This window comes from Choristoneura fumiferana, chromosome 18 (assembly GCF_025370935.1).
Source record: "Choristoneura fumiferana chromosome 18, NRCan_CFum_1, whole genome shotgun sequence".
Taxonomy (NCBI): Eukaryota; Metazoa; Arthropoda; class Insecta; order Lepidoptera; family Tortricidae; genus Choristoneura; species Choristoneura fumiferana.
The window spans coordinates 13,023,512-13,048,211 of NC_133489.1; the positions used below are offsets into that span (position 1 = coordinate 13,023,512).

Genomic DNA, 24,700 nt, shown 5'->3' on the forward strand with positions numbered 1-24,700 from the left:
TTAAAACTTCAAAATAAATATCATGGAACACTCTTGACACCAATGAGGGCTATCGTTCTTGTCTTTCTAGATGGCACCACTTTTGCTTGAGGTTTTGGAGTGTGGCTTTCAAAGTCTGTTATTACGGGCGTGAAAACAAAGTTTAGATTAAAATCATATTTAATCCACCTTAAAACCGTACCATAAAAATATCGAGCAACCACAGTCTTGCGTAGTCCCGTTTTGTTCGGAAAAAGGGAGAACAAAAGTATTCGAAAGACAAAACTGTCTCAAAGCACAGACATTCATTGCCCCTTATCGCATAATTGCCATAATTAATTTCAGGTAAGTAATGCAAAATATTCACAAAATTATTCTAATTATAAATAAACCCGCGTAGCTCACCCAAAAACTATGAGATTTGACATTTCGGAGACCTCGCGCTACACTAGCGCCTCTAGCAGCGAATTCATACGTGATAGCCCTCTTTGACTTAGTCCCAAAGTTCCCAAACTAAGCAACTCCCTATGCCTGTACTATGGAGACTAGGCAACGGATAAACATACTTATACACCGTGTTATTTTTGATATCCGTTAACTTTAAGGGGACAATCTACAGGTCAAATGATGTTAATTTCTCTAAGACATTAGTGGCCTAACTCTTACTGTTTAAAAGATTATCAAGTGTTAACATAATAAATTATTAGCAGTTAAAAGCGTAAAGGTCCTTAATTTATGATGTTTTTTTTTCAAAGTCCATAACTAATCCGTGTTTAATTCACACATATTTAGCAAAAGAAAGTTAAATATGTGGATTTTTTATGCCTCTCTTATGTGTCACGTCAATGTCACTTGTCAAATTTGTTTATTTTACAATTTAACAATTAACAATGAATATGAAGGTATTATATGCAAAAAAAAGAAGTCAATTATCGGGTAAGTAGTTCATTTCAATGAACTGAGTCGTCTGCCGAAGTTAAGGGATATAAAAAAAACACGATGTATAGATAAATACATACATAAATACATATTAAGCATCCAAGACCCGAGAACAAACATGCGTATTATTCATACAAATATCTGCTCCGGCTGGGATTCGAACCCGGGACCTCAAGCTTCGTAGTCTGGTTCTCTAACCACTGGGCCATCCGGTCGTCATTAAGTAAGGAAATTTATTGCGCAGTTTCTAAGATATTTCTAAAGTATATTTTTTGTATTAAGTAATGAAATAATCTCTCAAATTAAATTGTTATGCGTGCGTAATATTTTTTCTCAACCACATCAAACTTTTTTAATAAAATTCAAGTTTTTTTTATAAAATATAGGCTAGCGTTTGGCCACAATCACGCCTGATGGAAAGCGAGGATGAGGCCTACGATGGAGCACGCTTGCCTAGTAAATGCTCATTCACCCTAGACTTGAAAGCGACCAAATTGCAGTATCATTATTATAATATGTTTTAATTATAAAAGGCAAGGTCGTGTCTCTTTTGTCCTTTATATTCTCCAAAAGGCCCTTAAGTTCAGTAGAGCCTAAATCAAATTATAGTACCTACCTACTTCAAAATTTCTAAATACAAAGCAGGTAAATTCCTCCTTGTGATGATTAAATAATATTTTAGTGACTTATTTCATTAACTGTTGTGCTCCTAGATTCTTTCAAAATATTAGTCAAGAGATAATTAGCACTGCTTTTGTTAAAAAAAATGTCGGTGAGTTTTTATTAAGTACCAAAGATTATTTCAGTGAAGTCGAACTTGCGGAATACTCTTAACTGTATCGAGAGTAGTGGACATGAAACCTGTTTGCGGAATCATCTTGTACCACTAACCTTCATCCCAGCAATATATCGGTTATTATAAAGCGACCGGCCGAAACCGCTAACTGTGCTTGTGAATATTAAACGAATGGCCACGCATTAATATTTAATGCTCCAGCTATATTTATTTTACCTCTCATAGTGGTTTTCGTGTATCAATATTATACCTACACGTGTAGCGGTAAGCAAGTAGGTACACACATAGATGCATAGGTATAGCTAGAGCCAGTGAGATATTGCCTGTAATGTGACATGCAATAAACAATTTTGAATTTCAATTTGACTTTTGTTAAATATAATATCGTATTTATTAAGAATGTTTAGAACTTGAATAACTTAACTAAAAGGATAAAGAAAACAATATAAAATTGTTGCAGTTATTATATACATTTAAAATTTTCATTATACTTACGTATGTAAATTATATTTGGGGGAGGCCTATATCCAACAAGTGGACGTCTTATGGCTGGTATAATAATTATGATGATGATTTAAATATTTTCATAAAGTATACTAAAAACCTATTGAAAGTCAACCTGGCTGAAGCACTAAAATAAGAATACGTACAAGCATATTCGAGGCATTTTTCGCACGTCGAAAATATGTGCGGAAGGACGGCAGGGCTACTACGAAACTCGAAACTCGAAGTTCGTCTCGTACCGTCCCTCTCGCTCTCGTATTGAATAGTATAAGTGTCAGAGGGACCGCACGACACGAACTTCGAGTTTCGAGTTTCGTAGTAGCCCTGCGGGTGGGATCGAAACGATAAAAGACATCTGTGCTTCTGCTCAGCGCTTCGCCAGCATCGCCTAACACACCCCTCGGCTATTATTAAACGGATATACTTATATGTATTATTATAAAAGGTCAAATCCATTTGGATTATCTGTATTACCTATAGGTACCCTTGTGAGGACTTTTGTTCATAATCATAATATATTTATTGTGCTAAGCTACAAAATATGGTTAAATAGATAATTCAGAAAATAACCGTAAATCTACCACATGCATGGTGTAATTTTTTTTCTTTTAGTGTCACCAAATAATATATAAACCTTACCTAGGTTGCGCATACCAATCGATGTGCATTATTGACTTTCAACCAAAACAATCGTATTTCCCTCGTATTTCCATATAATTATCAAAGGTAAATTTATTTATATACTAAACTTTCCCCCAAGTTTCGTAACCGTAATCCATTAGATTCGGCAGTTGAATTAAAATTCCGGGATATTAGGTACTTAATTTCATGGGAATTCTCAATAGTTATGTCGTAGTTTTCATCGACGTTGCATTAAAGGAAGTCTTTATCCCGATCCTGTGGGAATATTGGGATGAAAAGTAGCTTGTATGTTATTCCCGTCCCAAATCTACATACTTACCAAATTTCATCCAAATCCGTCCACCTGTTTTAGCGTGAAGGAGTAACAAATGTACACACACATATTCACAAACTTTCGCATTTATAATATTAGTAAGATAGAAAGAGATACGATACGATAACAATGGCTTGAGAACATTAACTACCTACTAATCTCTATAAAAACCCTCAGTACAGACAAGGCTTCATTTCATTAGTAAGTACCTATACCATTAAGCAGTTATCACCAGAATACTTCTTCGACAGAGTTTAAAGTGGTAATACGGTCCTAGGCTCATTGAATCCATAAACAACGCAGATAATGCCAGATAAATAGATACGCACATGGGAGAGGGATCGCTCCCACGTCCATATGCCGTACTTAGGAATTACGTCATGGGAACAAACCACGCGCATCGATTACTCTTTAGCCGCTAGATGAACGTGACAGATGTGATGTGACAGGTTACAATTATAATGACATCTTATTATAATTGTTTCAATCGTTTATTTAACTTTTGACAGCTCGAGTACTAATTTAAATAGTGATGCCCTGATGCGTTACTGATTCGATTTCTTTTAACAATTTATTCGTGAAGAAGTTTTAATTGATTTAACACATTCATATTTTATTTTTGCTCAACATTTTGCATTGTTTTATAAACATTCACAGGTGTTTAAGTTACTTTATCTTACATATTAAAATAAACCATTTATGTTAAGTTAATATGTTTATCATTTCCGACGGTAATTTAGTAATTTTGTCAATTATGAAGCGGCAAAACTGGACGCGGCAGCGACGCCAGTTTGTTGTCACTCACAACGAGACGCCCATGGTAGGTATAATTAAAAATAGTATTAAGTACAGTGCCTATTTTAGTTGTTTTAACTTTTAATCCCTAAAGGCATATTAATGTATTTATTATTTTTAAATGATTTTGATATAAAATATAATCACAATAGTTTTATACTTATGTTTTATTTATAAAATCGATTTATTTCAACACGGTTTTTATAGTCTATGGTCATTCATTACGAATGGGAAATCACTAAGTGTGCGGTACCCGTCCATGAAGTACGGTATATTCTCTGTAGTACATTGTACCGAAAATTAATGCAAAACTTCACGTGCGTGATCTGTCAAAAGTTAAATAAACGATTGGAACGACTATAATAATACGCTTCTATGTTTAAAAAAAATGGAACCGACTTCAAAAACCTTGCTAATAATTTTCTACTAGTTTGAAGTCGGTGCCTCAGCACGAGCCAGCAGGAGTGGAACTATAGTCGTCTACCTCACTTACATAATATGTATTTGGCTTTAATCACTCCTGCTGGCTCGTGCTGAGGCATCGACATAAAAGTAGTAGAAAAATATTTTCAAGTTTTTTGCAGTCGGTTCCATTTTATGTAAAAAATATTTTTTTTCATACTTTTTAGTGATTTGTAGCTATTAAGCTCAAAGATGGCATAGTTATATTATTATATAACAGAGTACCGGTACCTATGGTCTTCATCATCAGGTCCATTTCAACAAATGATACTTCCTGAAAGTAAATACTTGACTTGGTGTTAAAAATGCCAAAATCGCTATATGTGTGCTTTAAAAATTCGAGGGTTGCCCTCGATTTCTCTAGGATTCATCATCAGATCCTGACTTGGTGTCAACGGGACCACCGCGGAAGTATGTAATTTAGAACTAAAAAATAGTTTCGAGATTCGGCCCACAATTGGCGGAGTTATCGCGTAACAAACATACAAAAAAAAACATACACCCGAATTGAGAACCTCCTCCTTTTTAAAGTCAGATGAAAATAAAGTTGCAAACTATGATTATATTTAATTAAAAACTGAAGTAGTCAAGCAAGAACCTTACGAGTGATTGTAGAAACTTCACACATTTTATTACAGGTCAAACCAGTTTCACTTTTCTATTGGTTTTAATGAAGTCTTCAGCTTTATGAACTCTGGACATATAAAAGTGCACATTGATGATGAGTAGGAACATCTGTCTGTTAGTTTTATTTGAACAATAGCCACAGGTTTAGGGTCAAATTAAATCCGTACTTTTACAGTCAAGGGCAAAGATATCGACACGGCCAAAGTTGCAAAAATATGTATACACGGCCTTAATGTTAAGTGCATAAAGACGTGTATACATATTTTTGTAACTTTGGCCGTGTCGATATCTGTGCCCTTGACTGTACCTACTTATTTAGTAAGTATTAAATCCAACAGTTAGCATTTTTGGTAATAAAATTCAGAGATCTTGAGACCGTTGTCGTAAACAATACTAGCATTCATAAAGTATATGATATAATAAAGTATGTTTATACTGACTACTGAGACACTCCTCATATGGCGTAGTTTTATTACTTGGTTAGGTACTGTTATAATTATTTTTGTAACTTCAGGTAACAATACGGGTACCTAAGTGGTGCTTACGCAACTTTTAGAGCTCGTAAACTCAACCACATCAGCTTTTAGTTTCTAGAAATTCTTATAAAACAATTTCAAATGAAATTTAGCAAATGTACCTAACCAATTTTTCGTTACAATTTTGATTCTTACTTAATTGTTTCTTTCTCTTGTATTTTTTTAAATATAAGTACTTTAAAAGAAACGGTTTCTTTTCCTGTGAAACTTTTATTGTTAAAGTCTGTAACAATGGGTACAATTGGAGGCAGTTAAATAGAATTTCCAAAAGTATTCATTATTCTTTATTTCCACGTAGGTAGGCTTGCAGGGGGAATTGAAATGTTTTATTAAAATTTCGTTATTACGTTGTCCGCGTCTCGGTTTGTGTTAGTGCAGAAAAAACATCTCCCTTCAGATGTCGTAGATGAGAGCGGAATTTAATACTCGTAAAATCTTTGCAGTACCTACTTAATGCGCTTTTTAATATTTAAGTTCGCATTAGGACTGTATTCCCTTAGACCGCTTTGACTAAGCTCGCAATTCCAGAAGGAGAGAAATGAGTTACAAATTAATTATATCTCTCATTAAATTATCTCGAAACAACTTTAACCAGCATTCCCAGCGCAACTTTCTATGCATTTTTCTTTGAGACAAACCGTTCTTAATTTTCTTATTGCTTCTGTTCTTTGCATTTTTAAATGGAGACATAATTGTATTTCTTTTTGCTTGGAGTTTTATTTCGTTTTGTTATTATAGAGTATTTTATGATGTCTATGTTTGCGAAGGTACCAGTTGTTCCTGCAAGTGAAGCAAGATGTGCTGCGCGGGCGACTGCCCGTTAACTTTGACCTCGCGGCTGAGCTGGCCGCTTATGTGCTGCAATGTGAGTACAACTATTGTAATTATTTCCTTTCGATTAATAAACGCAAGATTTAATCTACTTATTTTTTGTAAACAGTGTTTATAAAACGACCCAGAGAACCGACTTGTTATTATTGTTTGATTTTTAAGTATCTGTAAAGAACAATCTTACTTTAAATATACCTACATTCAGTACCATTTGATAAGCTTATATTAACTTGCACTATTTGTATGTAGGTATCTTCTTCAGATCAAATTTTACAAGTGAATTTTGACCCACTTTTAGTGGTCGGATTCGGTCGGTCAGTGACTGTGGGTGACAATACAAATAATCGGGCGGTCACATCCTGGTAGGTCGGCTAAAACTGTCTCCGTAGGAGGGAAAGCATCAATAATTCAATAGTTAATGGCTTAATGACACAGACACAAAACTTTGAACTTACCTTTATGTTCAGTTCAGTTTCTTACATTTAAAAGCTTGGCGTAAACGTCGCGACAAGTTTTATTTTTCATATTATAAATATTACAATGTAATAAATTGATAGATATAGTTTACCTCATCTTTATTTTCTTGTTTTTAGAGCATTAAATTAAAAACATGTCTTTAAAAATCTAAGTATTTCAATTTTATTAACGTTGACGTTATTATGATACAGTGTTCTCAAAACTGGATTGAAAACAAGCTACGACACAAGACAAGATAGGCAACAACATAAAATTGGCAATAACGTCGGAATTGAGAGAGAAAATAGTTATCGACCACTCTCGAAAACCGGTGATAAGTAGGTACGCCACATTTCCGACAATACCCATCTTGTTCCAACAGAGTGAATAGCGCTGTGAGCTTCCTTTGAGACCAATAAGCAAAATGGACTAAAGTCATAATCCTAGTACTCAAGGCGTGTAAAAATCTTGCTTCAAATTAGAGTTCCCTGGTGGTACGGCAAGAGCAGTAGTAGCCGTATAAAATCGCAGCCCGTGCTCGGGTTACAAAGTGCCCGGCTAGTAACACGCCGATTTTATTCGTCCAAGTGTCTACACCCACCGTTTACTACGTAAAAGCACAAGTAATTTAATAACCTAATTGTAGCTTTTAGATGGAAAAGTTTGGAATTTCCTTTAAGAAATGTAATTTGCTGCTGTAAATTATGAGCAACAGTATACGGTACCTATATCAATCCAATTTATAAAACAAACCTATTTCATCAAAATTCTTTTATAAACACCCACTGTATCGAATCAATAGTCATCATTCATTCATTCATTTATCTATACTTTGTGTCTTTTAACCAGACGTCTAATCACTTTTTTCACCAAAAATCACTTGATTTCAATATTAAATTTTCATTCGAAAACTCTTCGTCAAAATCTGACGTAATATTTCTTGAATAAAACACACATGTATAGTCTGTAGTAGCGTAGAGATGGGAAGAAATTAGACATTAAAGCTCGGTCAATAATCGATTTTGAATTACCTAAAAATTAAAAATAGTTACTTACTGCTTTTATAATTGAAAATAAAATTTAATTTTTAAATTCGTCAATCTATTCAAGTATCAAATAACGCGATTTAATCGGTGAATAAATTAATCGATTTATTGAATCGATTAGTTATTTTGCAATAGGTTGTAGGTTTTTACATCACTAAATAGTCTGTGGTCGGGTTAATGGCGTCTTTGTTTATACTTTTTATATATTGGATTTATATACCATATACTGCACTTCTTTTTATTTAAAATTGTCGGAAGAAAATATGGTAACATACTTTTTCGTTACTTATGTTTTTAAAAAGATTGTGTTCATCCAAATAAGACATTATGAATCTTTCGCATCATTTACTCGATGTTAGATCCATTTATAGTGTATTTGGCAATGAGTTTGGTTAAAAGTCGTTGAAAGTTGAACTTGTGAACCATTCTTGACGTGAATGAGGCGTCGCGATAAGGCGAGACCACGCCAGCACAATCACTATCGCCCTTTCCACTTAGGTGCTTTTACTCATCCTTTTACAAACTTTTAAGCCATAAATTTTACGCAAAGCAGTAAAATTCCTTAGTGAAACTTTTGCCCGTCATGTTTTGAAAATGTAATCTCTCTTTTCATAATTTTGGATCCAACCTTCTCTACTATTAAAATACTTATTATACAGCTGCTACTCGTAGTAGTACCTACTGTGCTGTCTATTGCTGTCTTACCTTGTTTGTGTGTAGAGCTAATAAACTGGAAATGTTCTATACCCCTTAAGTGATTGGAAATAGTGTCGCGTGACATGGAAAAAATAAGGATTGAAAAACAGCACCGAGTTAGTGATTGCATATAAATTTCGCGCAATGTTGATGCTTAATGACAGCTTTGAACATGACCGCTTAATGCTCACTCATCCCAAAGTAATTTCTCAAAAAGGGCATTTTTCTCGACATCCCCGTTTGGTTGCAAGTGCCGTAAACAAGGGCGGCGGAGGGTAATATCGATGCGTTATTCAAGAGGTAAATGAGCCATCAGCGGCGGCGTCGTTTGCATCTAATCTCGACCTTTGTGCCGTGTCGCCGTGGCCCCCGAGACACACACCGGCGTCCCGTAATCGTATGCAATTTGTACTAACTTCCAATTACAAGAAAGCGTTCAAGTTTACAAGACTTGGAATAACTTCATTAACGAGCCGCGATAAAGCCACGTTTTCTGCCATTACACGCTGCTTCAAATAAAATCAATTAATAAAAACATTAAATTTGTTTATAGGTATAGTGTATTTCTATACGTTGAAATAGCGTTGAAATGACTAGTAAATAATTTACCTAATAATCAGACACAAAAGATGAACGTTCCGAACGCTCGTTTGTCTTCCTGGAGCAGCGATGTAAGAACCTACTCGTAAAGTGAAATATTCCCCTTGGCCGCCCTTTTTTACCCCAAATTATCCAAGCCGCCGAGGCTGCGTTTAAACGTGGACACCTTTTCCATAAAATGTCGTCTTGAAAATATGTGTAATAGAAAAGTAAGAATCTATTTGGTTGAAATTAAATTCTTCATATTTAAGCCTCCATTATTACGTAGAGTAATTTTAATAAATCACCCTAAATAATAACTTCATTATAATTTCGGGAGGATCACTATTAGGAGTAAAATAAAAAGAAGCACATTTCAGGAAACGACAACGTTCAATTTATCACGGCGATGCTATTATCTATTTTTGGTTTCGTATAACAGAGGTACCTATATGTAACTGTATGCATTTGGAAAGATGAGATTATTGGCTGTAGCCGCAGCCCAGTAGAAGAACGCATTTAGTGATTAGTGTTAATGATCAAAAGCACATCGTATCTCTTCGTGCAGTCGGGAGCGGCTCATTGTCAATGTTGGTCCTTCCAGCGCCGCTTGGTCTCGCTCGCAACAATTTAGCGACGAAAACTCACATTTATCAGTCGAGTAATTGCCAGCGCCAAATGAGACGTCGCGCGGCAACCGCAATATAGAGATCTGGCTCAACTAAATGTAAACGGCTTATAAACACTTGACAAAATGCTAGATTTGAAACTTAACGATGCTCGTTAATGTAACGGGAAGCTGCTGTCAAAAGCTCTAAATTTAATGATAGGAAATTCGTAGAATGTTTTTTTATGCGTTCAAAACTGTTTACTTTTCAGTTAACACATGGGATAAAATTATTACTTGTTTATAAAAGGTCTTTAAAATGTGGCCACTGTAAGTGTTTGTGGCGGCTGTACATTCGTCTAGCCCGACGGATGGGCGGTCCGCTTCATGATCGATGTTCCTCCGCAGATCATTCACATCCACTAACGCGAAACAGATTCCGGCCCCTTGACTTATACTGATGATACACCTGATGGAAACCATCAGACGATGAAATTCTTTGATGTTCAAATTATATTGAAAAACGTAATGTGCTTGTGTTCATAAATTACACAGATTGGATTGGATATTTTGCTAACCGCGAATATTCACCGGGAAAATAATGTTTATTTTAACGAGTACTTACCTTGTAAAAATTTTAAAAGTTCAAACGATATTGATAATAAGCAATATTTTATTGCAAACTCAGCAAAAGACTTTTACAAAGAGAAAAATCATTGACGTACCATGTAATAGCTTAATTAGATGCTTGACAAACTAAAAAAACTAAAAGATTCAAATTAAATAGTTGGCTAACTACTGAGTCATTCGAACAAACAATACAATTGCGCGTTATGTACTTTACCTAATACAAACCTATTTGTAGAGATATCTGTACTAAGTAAAAGTGCCTAATCTAGATACCTACGTATGCACGTTTTCACACTAAACGCACGTAGCAGATGTATGATGTTCTACAACAAAAAAGATATACGGCGGGAAATGACACTCCGCCTCGTTCATCCTACTTTTTCTGGCGAGTCTCTTTGCGAAGATATTTTGCTTTCGCCTCCAACGTCCGCTAAACACCATCTACAGACCGGTAAACACAGAACGAGCCATTAATCTTTCGGTAGGCTTCATGAATATGTCTGTTTCTTCTATCTGATGACATAAAGTATAATGACATTAATTATATTACCCGTTTTATCGAATATAACGTTATTATCCGAACCGAAATTCATTAATAAACAGAACACGTAGTTCTCGTACGACGTAAGGACGATTATAATTGTATTAACTAGTCCTAGATGCTTGCACATATAGACATAAACACTGATATTTGGTTAGGAATAGAGCCCTTTGCATTGATTAAATTAATTGTTTCCAAAGATTGGGGTGGCAGGTCGGCATCATAATAGCGTTACAGACACGTCGGGGTATGTGTTGTTGGTATTTTCGTTTCACTATAATAGTATGTGACGTGGCCCCAAACAAGGCATTTGTTACTAAAACGGTCCAACGTCGCGCGCTCCCGGTTATTTCTATCCTCTGTTTGAAGTATCCCAGCGCCTTTAAATGGACTTAAGTACATGATACTTTGTGTGTCTGTTTTATGACGCTGTAGTTGTGTCAAAATAGGTAATTTAAGGCGGTCGTAGTTTATTTCTTCCTAAAATAAAAATCACGTAAAAAAGCAATGCTACTAAAATTAAATTATATTTGTGAGAAAATTAGGAGATGTAAAGTATGAATTTTGTAAGTACAGTGAAGCTTTAAACTAATAGTCATTTTAAACGACTAAAGGAGAAGATCGTGTCGAGCAAAATCACTTGTCTCAAAATTGTACGTCTGGCGAATAGATTGATGTAAGCAATAAACTAAGGGTACTTTAGTTAGGCGACCACTCGCTCATGATTTATGTAACTAAGATTCAAGCACTTATGTCTTAAGCGTAGGTATGGTTTGGCATATCTAGGTAACATAATAAATCACCTGAGGATTATTATTTATTACTGTTCGGGAACAAACTTCAGGGCCGCCCTTTATGTTATTTCCCACATTTAGTATGGTTGATGGTATTATTTTCTCTGTATTTACATAAGTACCATATTCTAGATTGAACTTCATAGTGCAAGTAATATCCGTAGTTTTGACATCAATTTCTTACTATTAATAATATTTAAATATTCACAAACGGAAAAAAACATAATTATAGGTACCTAAGTTTTCAACTTTTTTTTTCTCCTTCTGCAGCGGAGCTAGGCGACTACGACCCTCGGCGGCACGTGTCCGGATATGTGTCAGAGTTCCGACTATTGGCGCACCAGACTCCCGAACTAGAAACCCGCGCGGCCGAGATCCACCGCACCCTCACGTGAGTGCCATCACCGCCGATGAACTCAAGTGACAGCACACACACACACACACCTTGCTAAACAATCATGACTATAACGTGAGAACACATTTTGATTTGAAGAAAAAAAACTTTCTTCTTTGCCTATACAAGCGCAAAGCGCTGCACTTTGAGCTGTTGTGCAGGGTGAACCTTCGTCGTGAACGCGCTAACTCCTGAGAAAATATTATTCCAAAAGAACCGAAACTAGTCGAATCATCTCCAAGTTTTAATCGTAGTCGTGAATTAAAACGCTCCATTTTTAGTAAGAAATCTTTGAAATTATGAGCCGATTGATGCCATTTAATTATTTTTATAAACATAGCAAAATACGCCTGCCTAGCAGATATTTCTGCTGCGGGTACATATACCAAGCAATATAAATAGCTGCGAGCAGCATCTAGCTGTTCTGAGTAAAATAAAACTTGTAAACTGCGAGAAGCATCATAAAAGATGTCATAATTATTGCATCGTGTCTAAGTATGTCTTGAAAGCTTCGTGTGAGAAACTTCATGTGAGAATTCTATAAGAACAGTACGTTCTGACTCTAAAGCAGATTAGAACAAAAAGACGCACATATACCAAAACCCGTAAACCGAGAGCACAGTAAGTAAAGAGAGTAAGTAGTAAATTGCCTGCATCTTCTAAAGAAAGTAAGTTCAGGGGAATTAAGATTTCAGAGGGAGCAGTTTCACGCCGGAAGCGTCGCAGCCCGCGCCGGAAATTAAACTTCGTCGCGCTTCTCGCCTAATTGAATGAATTTTTAACCGTACAAAGATGCAGTCTGCGGCCGAGGGCGCGTCACAAAGCCGCAATTACATGCAAATTACGTGTACTTAGCACCAAGTGCGGCGCCGCGGCCGGCGACGGACGCCAACCAACTGATTATTCATTGTTAGACTTCCCAGAATAATGTAACAATTTGTTATGATTCGCTCCTGCTATTCCTTATTATTATCTATTGTTATGTTAACCCTTTGGCTCAAATTGCGTTATTTGTTACAGAGGTATTTCACCGGCGCAAGCTGAACTGAGTTACCTGGATAAAGTGAAATGGCTCGACATGTACGGCGTCGATTTACACCCTGTTTTGGTAACTATGACACTGTGTGTGCTATGTTTTATTCATTCAAAGGAATGTTTCATTCATGGATAACTTGCAAATGCCGCAGATAGAATATATTTGTAGGTCTATAACTATAATAGTGTCAAATTGTTACTTAGCTGCTATTTTGCTCCTGTAGTAGGATAAGCTTTATCAGAAAGCTATTTTGCATTTGTCATAATTTGATATGTTCTTCAATGTGAAAGTGGTTTTAACTGAAGTAAATGTCCAACAGGGTGAAGACAGTGTAGAATATTTCCTCGGCCTGGCACCTAGTGGCCTACTGTTGCTAAGAGGAAAACACACAGTTGCCAACTACTACTGGCCGCGTGTCTCCAAGCTCTACTACAAGGGTCGTTACTTCATGCTCCGTGTGGCGGACAAAAATGTAAGCACTCATCTTCAATTAACGAGTATCCACGAAATTTTTCCGCCTGCGACAGCTCAAGCGCAAAATCCAGCTGCAACTTTACTAATTAAGAAACGAATAAATAAACATCAAAATCTGCCGGGACTCTTGACCCCGTTTCCGGTTGGCAGCTATCTCATGATCGCTGCGCAGTGAATAGTGAAGTGGTGCAAGTCGGGTCCACCTTGTAAGGCTTCCTTGAAAGACATTCGTAGGAAGGCAATTATAGATAAGTCGCAGGGACTGAGCGCGGTATTTACAGCGCTGTGGGGTAGCTGATAACCGCGTCGCCAGTGCGGCCTCGCTATGTCGCAGAGCTCAGAAAAGTCGCACTTAAACGTCTTACATTACATTTTTTTTGCTGTATTTATTGAAACTAATACACATCGGACAGTTCTTATTAAAGTAGTATTTATTAAAATAATAATAAAAGTATTAAAATTTATAATTATTTAAATGAGGACATAAAACAATGTAATAATATTAGTGAATTTTGTAGAAAATTCAAATCCTTCTTGATTATTCGACCATTTTATAATTTGAATGAATATTTTGATAAAGTATATAATTAATTTAATGAAGTATTGATTTTAAATTAGATTATTAATTTGCGATTAGGTTAAGATTTTGCATGCCAAATTGGGGCAGAACAAACATGACATGTACCTATGTAATTTTTCTTCTGACATGTGTAATATTTTTAACACCTGTGTATGTTCCTGCGAAATAAATTATTTCATTTCAATTTAAATTTGAGCGACTGCCGTTTTGTTTCCTAGAATGAAACAGCAACGTACGGCTTCGAATCGCCCACGAGGTCAGCTTGCCGGCACTTGTGGCGGTGCTGCACGGACCACCATGCCTTCTTCCGCCTCCAACAGACGTCGCCTGCATCAGCTGACATCTTCGCGTTAGGCTCGCGCTTGAGAAATAGGTCAGTAATCTTTATGGAGCTGATATTGTGTGCAATTAATTACTCGCGGTAACATTTTTGTTATTCTGCTTTGCTAGAAGTGTAACTAATCATCACACGTCCACAATGTTCTCTTACGTTGTAAAAAAAGCTTGTAATTTTCGCATATTAACGTAAATTTTAACTTTTAGCGATAGAGAAAAGAAGCACCTTTGACTTTAACTTTCTTCGTGATCGCTGTGATCAGTCTGATAGTTGTTCGAACTTGTTCTCAAGAACTTCTTAATAAGTTTCGACTCTTTGGTTTTACACTAGCTTTTTACATCAACCTTGTCTAGGTTTCTTTAGTCTTTACTTTGTCATTTCTAACTTTGAACTTTGAAGAAAAAGTTACACGTAAAAGGAATATTTCCGTTACTATACTGAATATACTTAATTGGATCAGGCGGTTGCGGAGGTCCATATCAACGAACTAAAAGAATTTCTTTGCTCACCCGCGACCTTATGATAGCTACGTTTATGCAAGATATGCGTGTTCATGCAGTTCCTCCACCTCCCTCCACACTGTAAGAACACACACAAATCACACAAACCCATCTATCACCACCACACTACATGGTGTACGGTTGTGTTGCTCTGAAGATTTTAATAAATATTTACTAAATTTGATCAAACACACACTCTAGCTATTATTTATTCTGTGACTCTAGCGCACCTTTAGAGAATTATTCTTTACAGCATAAAGCTGGACACTTTTGCAACTTTTCTCTCGTAAGAGATTTCTATTCTCTCTACACTTCTACTGTCCATATGGTAGGGTAGGGTAGAGGCTTAAATATCCGTCATACACAATGGTTTCTGGTGTTATAATTTTATTGATGTTTGAAACGATTTTTTGTATTAGTGGAAGAGGCGCCCGGCCTCGCCCGCCGCCTGCGTTCACGCGGACGCCGTCTCGTCGTAACGCGCGACCGGCGCACGCGTCGCACCCGTCTCTACATGATGGTAAATATTCCCACGTAAAACAGGTTGACGTTTCTTAAAGAAGCCTATATACTACAAATAGTATACAAGGATTCTTTAAAAAGTAATAGTGTCACTCAGTTTTAAGAAGCTGAAAGGGTGATTATAAAAAAATATCTTCATGTTTTAAAACCAGTATAAATTATTTTTATTTCTCACCAAGATGATTTTTCTCTTTCATAGAATAGTTTAGATTCTAAAATATTATAGAAAAATATTATAAGTACTTACTCGTAACTTACGAAAAACGTACTCGTACATGATTCTACTTTGACTTTTTGACTTTCCAAAGTTTTCAGAGTTAGGTGTAATTAGTTACCACCGGCACCTACACAAATAAAGTATATATAGGCGTTAATAAAAGAGTAGATCATTATCATTATGATTAGTTCGAATAGTTAATTAATTCTCTTTCTTTTAGGACACAAATTAGAAGACTTGAGAATAAAAGACTGCACTCCGGAAATCAAACAACCTACCTCAATACACCGACCCAATTCGTAAGTGCCACACCAGATTTTCATTCGATTTTCACGTGACTGATTGAAGTCATTTTTATAATCACTCCCAAGGGTTGCCGAGGAATAACGTTTCTAGATCCGTTCAAAAGAGGAAAAATTATGACTTTGTAATTAGAACACCACGGGCATTTGAAAATTAACCAAAATAATAGCAGATTAAGATGATAAGGTTGACAAAAGAATTTGTAAAAACGGCAACAAGTGCCAAGTGACTGACAATTCAAAAATTATATTGCTGATTTGAGGAGTTTTGTGTTAAGCCGAGCTTTATTTTGTCAATATGACAGCAAAGTGGTTAGTGATCCTGAGTATAAAGGTAGAGGCCCGGGGTTTCGAACTTTAGTTGGGGCAGCCGCTTGTATGATGAATACAAACGTTTTTTGTACCTGAGTCGTAGCGATGTATTTAAGAACCTACTTATGATTTTATCTAAAAATATTTTTATCTTATCATCATCATTATATCAGCCGTATGACGTCCAATAATGTACCATCAGCCAAATAAATGGTCTATCAATTTTTAAACAAGTTCCTATCAAATGAATGTGTCGCACCTTTATTACTGTAATAATTCGAAATTATGTCTTTTTAAAATTCAACCATATTGTGTTTTATTTAAAGTTTATTTTGGAACTGTGAATATTTAGAATTGTTTCAGTTTAATTTTAAAGGTGCCAGTCACTAAAGTCGAACTTTCAAGATGACAGACACGTCTATTGGCATTATTGTTTTATGACACGCAAAAAATTATGAACTTTAGGGTGATAGACCACATATTTGGCTGAAACTCCAGTTGCATCGGTTAGAAGCGGCTTGTATTTATCGTGAATCCGCGCCTTTAACCACAACAATCTCAATAAACAACATCTGGCCAAGAAACATTCGTTATTCGCTAACTTTTCTCCAGGATAATCGGCACGGGTGGGTGCGAGCCTGCGCCCGCGCCGGGCTCGCCGCGCTCCACGCGCTCGGCGCCGGCGCGGCGCGGGCTGTACTCGGCGTCGCCGACCGCCACGCGCCCCCCGCCCGCGCCGCGCCACCGCTCCGCCTCCGTCGACTCGCAGAGCTCTAATGACTCGCGGTCTAATCGCAGGTCAGTATATAGGTTATGAAGCTGCAACGATGACCGTCAAAGTACAGAACCAGAAGCACGAAAAATTGCAAGGTTCCCACGGAATAGCGATAAACGATCGACTCACAGACGGAGTCGCTGGCGAAAGCTATAGTTAATAATAAATAACGAATCCTTCGTGAATTGTGTGGGAATATTAGTTGGGTGGGTTTAAACTGCTAAATGAAGCATAGGTACTTAGTCATCATCATCCTATCATCCCAGCCTATATACGTCCCACTGCAGGGCACAGGCCTCCCCTCAGAATGAGAGGGCTTGGGCAGTAGTTCCCACGCGGGCCCAGTGCGGATTGGGAACTTCACACACACACCATTGAATTGCTTCGCAGGTTTGTGCAGGTTTCCTCACGATGTTTTCCTTCACCGTAAAGCTCGTGGTAAATTTCAAATGTAATTCCGCACATGAATTTCGAAAAACTCAGAGATCCGAGCCTGGGTTTGAACCCACGATCCTCTGCTTGAGAGGCTTAGGTCAAACCACTCTGCCACCACGGCTATAGGTACTTAGTATACTTCAATTTTATTTAATACAACTCTATTCTATTAAATGCAATGCAACTTACTTCAATGAAATGTCAGTTTGGTTCAACTATAAGTATTTCGGATCCGGTATATTGGCATTTATGATTTCTTAATTGGTATCATTTGTTTATTTGTTTTGGTGGTTGTGTGGATTTGCCAAATTAATTTACAAGATAATCTATACTATGGACGTTAAACGTCTGAGAGTAGATCATTTAATTAATTTATTTATTTATTACTGTAGGCACAAGCACCGGTCCCGAAGACAGCAATCAGACGCGGAGAGCGAGCTGTCCCGCGGCTCGGGCCGCTCGGGGCGGCGGCACCGCCGGCACCGCTCGCGGCACAAGCACGAGTCCGGCTCCGAACGGGACGACTCGCAGCCAGATACCAAGTAAGCCGACGATATAATGTACAGTCAGCATCTACTGAAATATTCCGATACATTTTTAAAACGTGTGTTTGTGTGTAGGATGTCCAGAAAATGAATACCTATTTCTTCAAGTCTAAACAGTTCAACTTGAACTGATACCGATTTACTAAAGTTTATATCTTATGATGCTTCGGCAGAGTGTGTGATATTTACTGTGTCCTGCAACAAACATATCTCATATTTTTAAGATTTGGAAATATATCGGGGCAAAAGGCAAGGTAGGCAAGGGCAAAAGTTTAGAATGGCCGAATAAGACTTCGGTGCAGTATAGTCACTATAGTACTTATAGGTATCCCACAACTTTTACGACCGTGTTTTCTGTCATACCTACCTACGCCTTGTGCGCTCTACTGTAGTAAAATTTCATAATGACCGCAAGTTTCCATAATTTGTCATTTTTGCTATGGAAAGAAATTTAAAAAACTAACTTTTTCCACCAATTTTTAAACTTTTTTGCTTCTGAAAGACGACAGGACAAGGAACAGATTTAAACTTTGGTTTTGCAAATGATTATCGAATATTTCGAACGTTTTTTTCTTTCTTATTTAGCCCAAATGAATACAGTAAACTTTGGTGGTACCTACAGTATAATCTGGTATCTTGGAGTACAAATTCTAAACATAATAATTGTTTCAGAGAATATGAGTTGGTTGAATCTGAATCACAATGGAAGGAAGTGCTGCGACAGACAACCGCGGGCACCGGCGTCCAGGTTAGTGCCGATCGTAAACATAACAATTACATTTCTGACGAAGCACTTACACTATTAAATCCGAAGGAATGGACGGGGAAGCACGCTATACGGGTGTAAACTACTAAATGTCCTGTTAAATTTGTAGGTTGCAAGCGTCCGTCGCTCACAAATGGAACCAGAAACGGGAACGCATAGATCGTCTCACAAACATAGGAGACACAGGAAACACCGGTAAACTTTCTATCCGCTCACTTATTACATGACGGCGCATGCCATATATCTTGTCCTTCTATAGTTACGAATAGTGACTTAGCGAAAAACTTTGATCGTAACCCACCATTACATGAAATTGAGAAAGTTTTTTCGAGGTAGTGAATTATTTTTGAAATAAAGCAACACGGTACCTATACATAATAAATAAAGCAGTAGACGAATATGTATTTCATCCGTTTGTTTACTCAGCCTAAGGCTGAATAACGTATTATTAACCCAAGTCAAATGCAAGTCTAGATTCCAGACGGCTTTATTTTTTTTTCAGAGTCGCATTTGACTTTTGGGCAGCCTTACCGTATTTATTGTTTTATTTACAAAATGCTTGTTATCTTTGAAAGTCTGAAACTTTTGTTTGACGGCGATTGCCCTATTTCATATGAACGTATTATAATTATTTTTTGTGCCTATTGTAATATTACATGTAATGTTTTTATTTCATTTTGATTGAAATTCCTGTGTGCAGTTTCTTTAAAGTACTTACTAAATACTTAATAAACCCTGAAAACAATACACTCTTTTACTTTGAGCAGCGGGTAAAAACTATGAATTTTTCGCCTAGGTCGCGGTCTGGGTCTCCAAATGATAAAAAATGGCTTCCGACTGAGTTGAAACAGCACCTGGAGTTCTCCCTGGTGGATACGACGGGCATGACAGAGGAACAGCTCAAAGAGATCCCATACACTGTCGTGCAGACCAGTCATGCGCGTCAGACGAAACTTCGCACTTCTTCAAGGCACAGGCAGTAAGTAAACTTTACAAAAAAACAATGAAACATTAAATTAAGTAAACTAGTCCCAACTATTTCCTTCTCCGAACCCTGTCCGAGTCACCACACCAGGTACTAGTAGAAACCTTGTTATTGATAGAGTTGCTTACTAAAACGATGAAGAACAAGTTTTCGCATTTGATATGGTTCTAATCTAAATTTATGGATGAAACTTTAGAAAACGCTAACAGTCATTCAAGCTGACCTGCTTTTCTGACCTGCCGAGCTTGAGAATCGCAATGTCCCGTACACAAACTTTTAAACCGGAAAACAAATACGAGCACGAGCAGATAATAAACTTTAAAACTGTTATATTGCATGATGAAACAAAAAAACGTCCTTCTAAAAACCTTAAGCTTAAGTCTAAAAAAAAATTTGCATGCTATAAATTAGAAATAGCAGAATAAGCTGCCTATGGTCTCAACACCACCTAATGATATTTTATGTAACTACTTACTCTTTTCAAATAAATATATTATATTCTATTCTAAAACAAAATTAATTTGGGTTAAAACGACATCACTTTGCGGCTTTGCTATTTTTGAAATAACAAATAGTTTTAAATTATTTTCAATTTATTGCATGATAGCTACAACTACATAGTTTTTATTATTATATTTATTAATGTGAGCACGCGTAAGTATCTATTTATTGGTAGTTACAAAAATATATCGATGTCTGATTTTAGCAGTTCTAAAATAAAATAAAATTATTCGTCTGTAAAAAAAAACTTAATTGCGTTGTCAATAGAAATTACACGCGCTAAAATCAATTCCTTTCACCATCCCTTTAGGACGGAGCACGGATCATTAGCGAGGCGTGAGAAGAGTTCCTTAACTCACAGCAAAAGCGCCCATGACAACCATAACCAAGGATCTCTCCGATCGAGTTCAAGTACCCTCAGTACACACAGGACCGGTAACGAGAAATACGGAAGGTAAGACTTCAATACCGCGAAATAGATTTGTGCGGTTACTTTACTAGAGCGTTTAGCTATCACACAGCCAGAGGTTCTAGTACACTAGAGATTATAACAGATTTAACTACAATAGGTAGCAGATTTGCACAACACTGCGGCTTCGTTGAGACTGACAGGGTTATATACAGCTTTACCATAGAGTAAGTAATAGTTACCTGCGACAAAAAGTAGCATACCAGGGCCTCTAGTAAATATTCAATAGATTTAGATCTATCTATCTATAGAGTATCTATAGAAAGCAGATTTAGATAGTTTAGATGAATTTATGATTGTGCAGAAATGGAATCAAAGTTGTAGAATTGTAGACTTATAATAATTGACGCAAGATTTATATCTGTAATCTTTTACCGTAGAGTCAGCAAATGAAATGGGTAGCATAGCACCTGGCAAAATTATATAGCCTGAAACTTAGAAGAAACTTATAAATAACTTGCGGTAATTTGATATATCAATAGCATTTTACCACGTTTCTGTAAATATAACTACGTAAAATGAGGTAAACAAACGAGACCACAAAAATAAGTTAGTCTGTCAATCTGAGATTACAGATGCGAAAGATTGACTTAATTGGATTCACCGAGTCACGTGATAGGATTTGTTTACTCGTTTTGCAGCTACTTGAAGAACTTTGGTGGAATGACTAATAAAATTAGCTAGCTTTTAGTAACACTGCAGCACTGATAATTTTTGATCAGGCATCAAAATGTTTTATTATAACAAATCAGAGTCATGTATCATTGCAAACCAGGATTGTTGAGCCACTGTTCATGATTTACCTGATTTGTAAATACTTTTAATAAATATTGGCTTGCCGTGACATTATGCTGAGTGGGGACTTATATATTTAGCGTCATGTATGTCTTGTTTGTTTATCCATTGTTATGTCAATTGTAATCTTGTCTGACGTTAAATAAATGTATTTTCTTTATTTTTTTCATACTAATAAACCAGAGCAGCTTTATACGGCCAAATTACGAATATTGGCAAGTGGCTCGACAATCCCTGTTCGCGACTGTACCTTCTGGTTACACCGTTACGCTACGCAGTGCTGGTTATAATATTACAAATGTTTTCAGGCGTGTGTACCCGAGCTATGACGAGACCGTAGGCCGGAGCGGGGATGATTTCCTAACAAACAACGGGTATAAAGGCAACGTGACGCCCGTTCCGAACAACAACAACCCTTACAGCCCCGTGACAAATAGTAATAGCAACAGCTCAAGCGGGGAATTGATATCAGGGAGCGCGAGGGTCTCCCACGAACACACCGATTCGGGCCTCGGAGCTGATCAGGATTACGCGTATTCTTCCGAAAGGTGAACAAGCAATTTAATTATCTCATAATACTACGTGTATTTTTGGATGTAAATATAAGTACGGTCATTTTCTGGGCGTGCTACGACATCCAAACTAAATTAAAATAAATAAAGCATTTGATAAAACTTGTAGTTAGAATTTCTAAATTTTAAATATTTTCTTAGAGACTAACTTGAGTTTTTAGTAATTTAAAATAAATATAACGAATAGTTAGTTTCACATCTTTCAGTAACCTCGTATTTATGCAACTTGTTTTAAAATAAGGGGATTCTTCTAAAACGAATAATAAACTTATTCGAAAAAATATGTTTAAGCTTTTCTCCGTTTATACTCGTAGACCCACATAAAAACTACCTATGCTATTATAAACTACATTTGCAGAGAATATATCCTGCACTTTTAAATCAATTTGCTGTGACTGAGGACTGAAAGGCAATACGTAATTGAACGATTGCTCGCCCCGAGCGCGAGCGTGTGTCATTCGATGCGATTTAAAACTCTCTTGCTGGAAAATAATCTTGTTACCTGACATTGATAGGTAGGTAATTTAAGAGATTTAAGAGTAAAACTACTAATAATTCTCAAGAAAACTTAGCCGGTATAGTTTTCCTTGAAAGTTTGATATTCTTACTACCATCCTGATTTTTTTCAAATTTTTCCACCCACTGGTTTAGATTTTAGAGGGGGGGGGGGACGATCGATTTTAATGACAATTGGCACTTTAAAATTGAATATTTCGCAAAAAAGTCAATGAATCGAAAAATCGTTTTGGTAAACCCCTAATGGTTTTAAAAGACCTATCCAACGATACCCCACACTATAGGGTTGGATGAGAAAAAAAAATCAACCCCACTTTACGTCTATGGGAAATACTTACCCTAAAAAAAAATTTTAATTTTTTTATTTTACTGGATCATTTTTTCGGCATAGTTAACATATATATCCGTGCAAAATTACAGCTTTCTAGCATTGATAGTCCCTGAGCAAAGCCGCGGACGGACGGACATACAGACATGGCGAAACTATAAGGGTTCCGTTTTTTTTAAACTATCCTATGTCCTTCCCCGAGACGCAAACTATCTGTGTACCGAATTTCACCGAAGTCGGTTCAGTGGCTTAGACGTGATGCAGTAACAAACAAACAAATAAACAAGCAAACAGACTACAAACTTTCGAATTTATACCTAATATTAGTAGGATGACAAGGAAGACGAAAGTTTACTTTAGAGAGTTAGCCTGCACTTCAAAACGGTTGTCGTAAACTTATGAGTTAAAAATATAAGCCTTGTTTATATTGAATTAAGATTCACTTTCGCATATAGCATCAAAAAAATAAATCTAAGATTGTTTACATAGGGCGTACCTAGATTATTGTTTAGTAATACTTGGCAGTTAAGTTCAAAACTTTCACACCTAGAATGCCTCGTTAAGGAATTTCTGAAATCTCGGGTATTTGTTTGAGACAAGGACGTTGTATAATATTATGTTGTCCGAATCTTTTCTCACCTGTAGTGCGCTTTCAAGGTTGGTTGGTTGAGCAAGTATAGTCATAGGTTGATTCAGGCGTTACTTTGCGGCGGTCCATATCAATGAACTACATTAATTTACCTTGCTTCTCCTCTGTTAAAAAGATTCCGCCCTCCATCTCGCAGAACTACAACACACACCATAAACGCGAAACGCAGTTTTTTCTCGGGTCTTGGATGTTTAATATGTATGTATTTGTCTATATAAGTATGTTTATCCGTTGCCTAGTGTCCATAGTACAAGCTTTGCTTAGTTTGGGACTAGGTCAATGGTGTCAACTGTCCCATGATAGTTTATTTATGTTGTAACACAACACATGTGTCGCGCACTCGCGCAGACGTAGCTGTGCTGTTCGATTTTACCCGAGAAGCAAAGTAAATTAGTACAGTTCATTGTAATTATAGTCAGCTAAAAGTACAGTCAAGAAGATAATCTTGTATTAAAAGTGTTTTTTTTTGTAATAAAAACTATGTTGTCTAGGTCGAGCGACAGCGCGAAATGCGGCACGAGCGCGGCAACGGCGCCAGTGAGTAGGCAGTGGCGGGTGGCAGGCGCGGGCGCAGGCGCGGGCGCGGGCGGCGCGGGGCTGGCGCGGCGGCCGCCGGCGCCGCCGCGCGCGCGCGTCTCGGGCTCGCAGCGCTCGCTGCTGTCCGTGGCCAGCGACAGCGCCGCCGCGCGCCGCCCGCGCGACATCGCGCCGCGCCACTACCCCCATCCCGCGGACGCTGGCTTTTCTCTCTTCGTGAGTGGGCGCTTGGCTTTCTAACCACACTTCCGCGATCCGTCGGCCCTTGATTAGAGATTGTCCATGTACTCATTAAATTATCTTAGGCCGTATTGTCTAACGCACTTGAACCATAATCGTTTTCACCAGTTCTTTCTATCACACAGTATAAGACAAGGGTG

General features: G+C 37.1%; 1 protein-coding gene across 3 annotated transcripts in view; it reads left to right on the forward strand.

Annotated features, from left to right (window-relative positions):
- The window catches only part of LOC141438088 (band 4.1-like protein 4A), a 38,820-nt gene that overhangs the window by 10,976 nt on the left and 3,144 nt on the right, over nt 1–24,700 (forward strand). For 2 of the 3 annotated variants that reach the window (XM_074101753.1, XM_074101754.1), the window contains exons 4-18: nt 6,361–6,458; nt 12,044–12,164; nt 13,188–13,275; nt 13,523–13,675; nt 14,476–14,630; nt 15,514–15,614; nt 16,054–16,132; nt 17,060–17,245; nt 18,050–18,199; nt 18,875–18,950; nt 19,078–19,163; nt 19,765–19,947; nt 20,765–20,908; nt 22,027–22,266; nt 24,275–24,320. In XM_074101753.1, coding sequence (XP_073957854.1) covers nt 6,361–6,458; nt 12,044–12,164; nt 13,188–13,275; nt 13,523–13,675; nt 14,476–14,630; nt 15,514–15,614; nt 16,054–16,132; nt 17,060–17,245; nt 18,050–18,199; nt 18,875–18,950; nt 19,078–19,163; nt 19,765–19,947; nt 20,765–20,908; nt 22,027–22,266; nt 24,275–24,320 — 1,906 coding nt within the window. Of the gene's footprint in view, nt 1–6,360; nt 6,459–12,043; nt 12,165–13,187; nt 13,276–13,522; nt 13,676–14,475; nt 14,631–15,513; nt 15,615–16,053; nt 16,133–17,059; nt 17,246–18,049; nt 18,200–18,874; nt 18,951–19,077; nt 19,164–19,764; nt 19,948–20,764; nt 20,909–22,026; nt 22,267–24,274; nt 24,537–24,700 lie in introns of all 3 variants that reach the window. The other variant, XM_074101752.1, reaches the window with a different exon arrangement.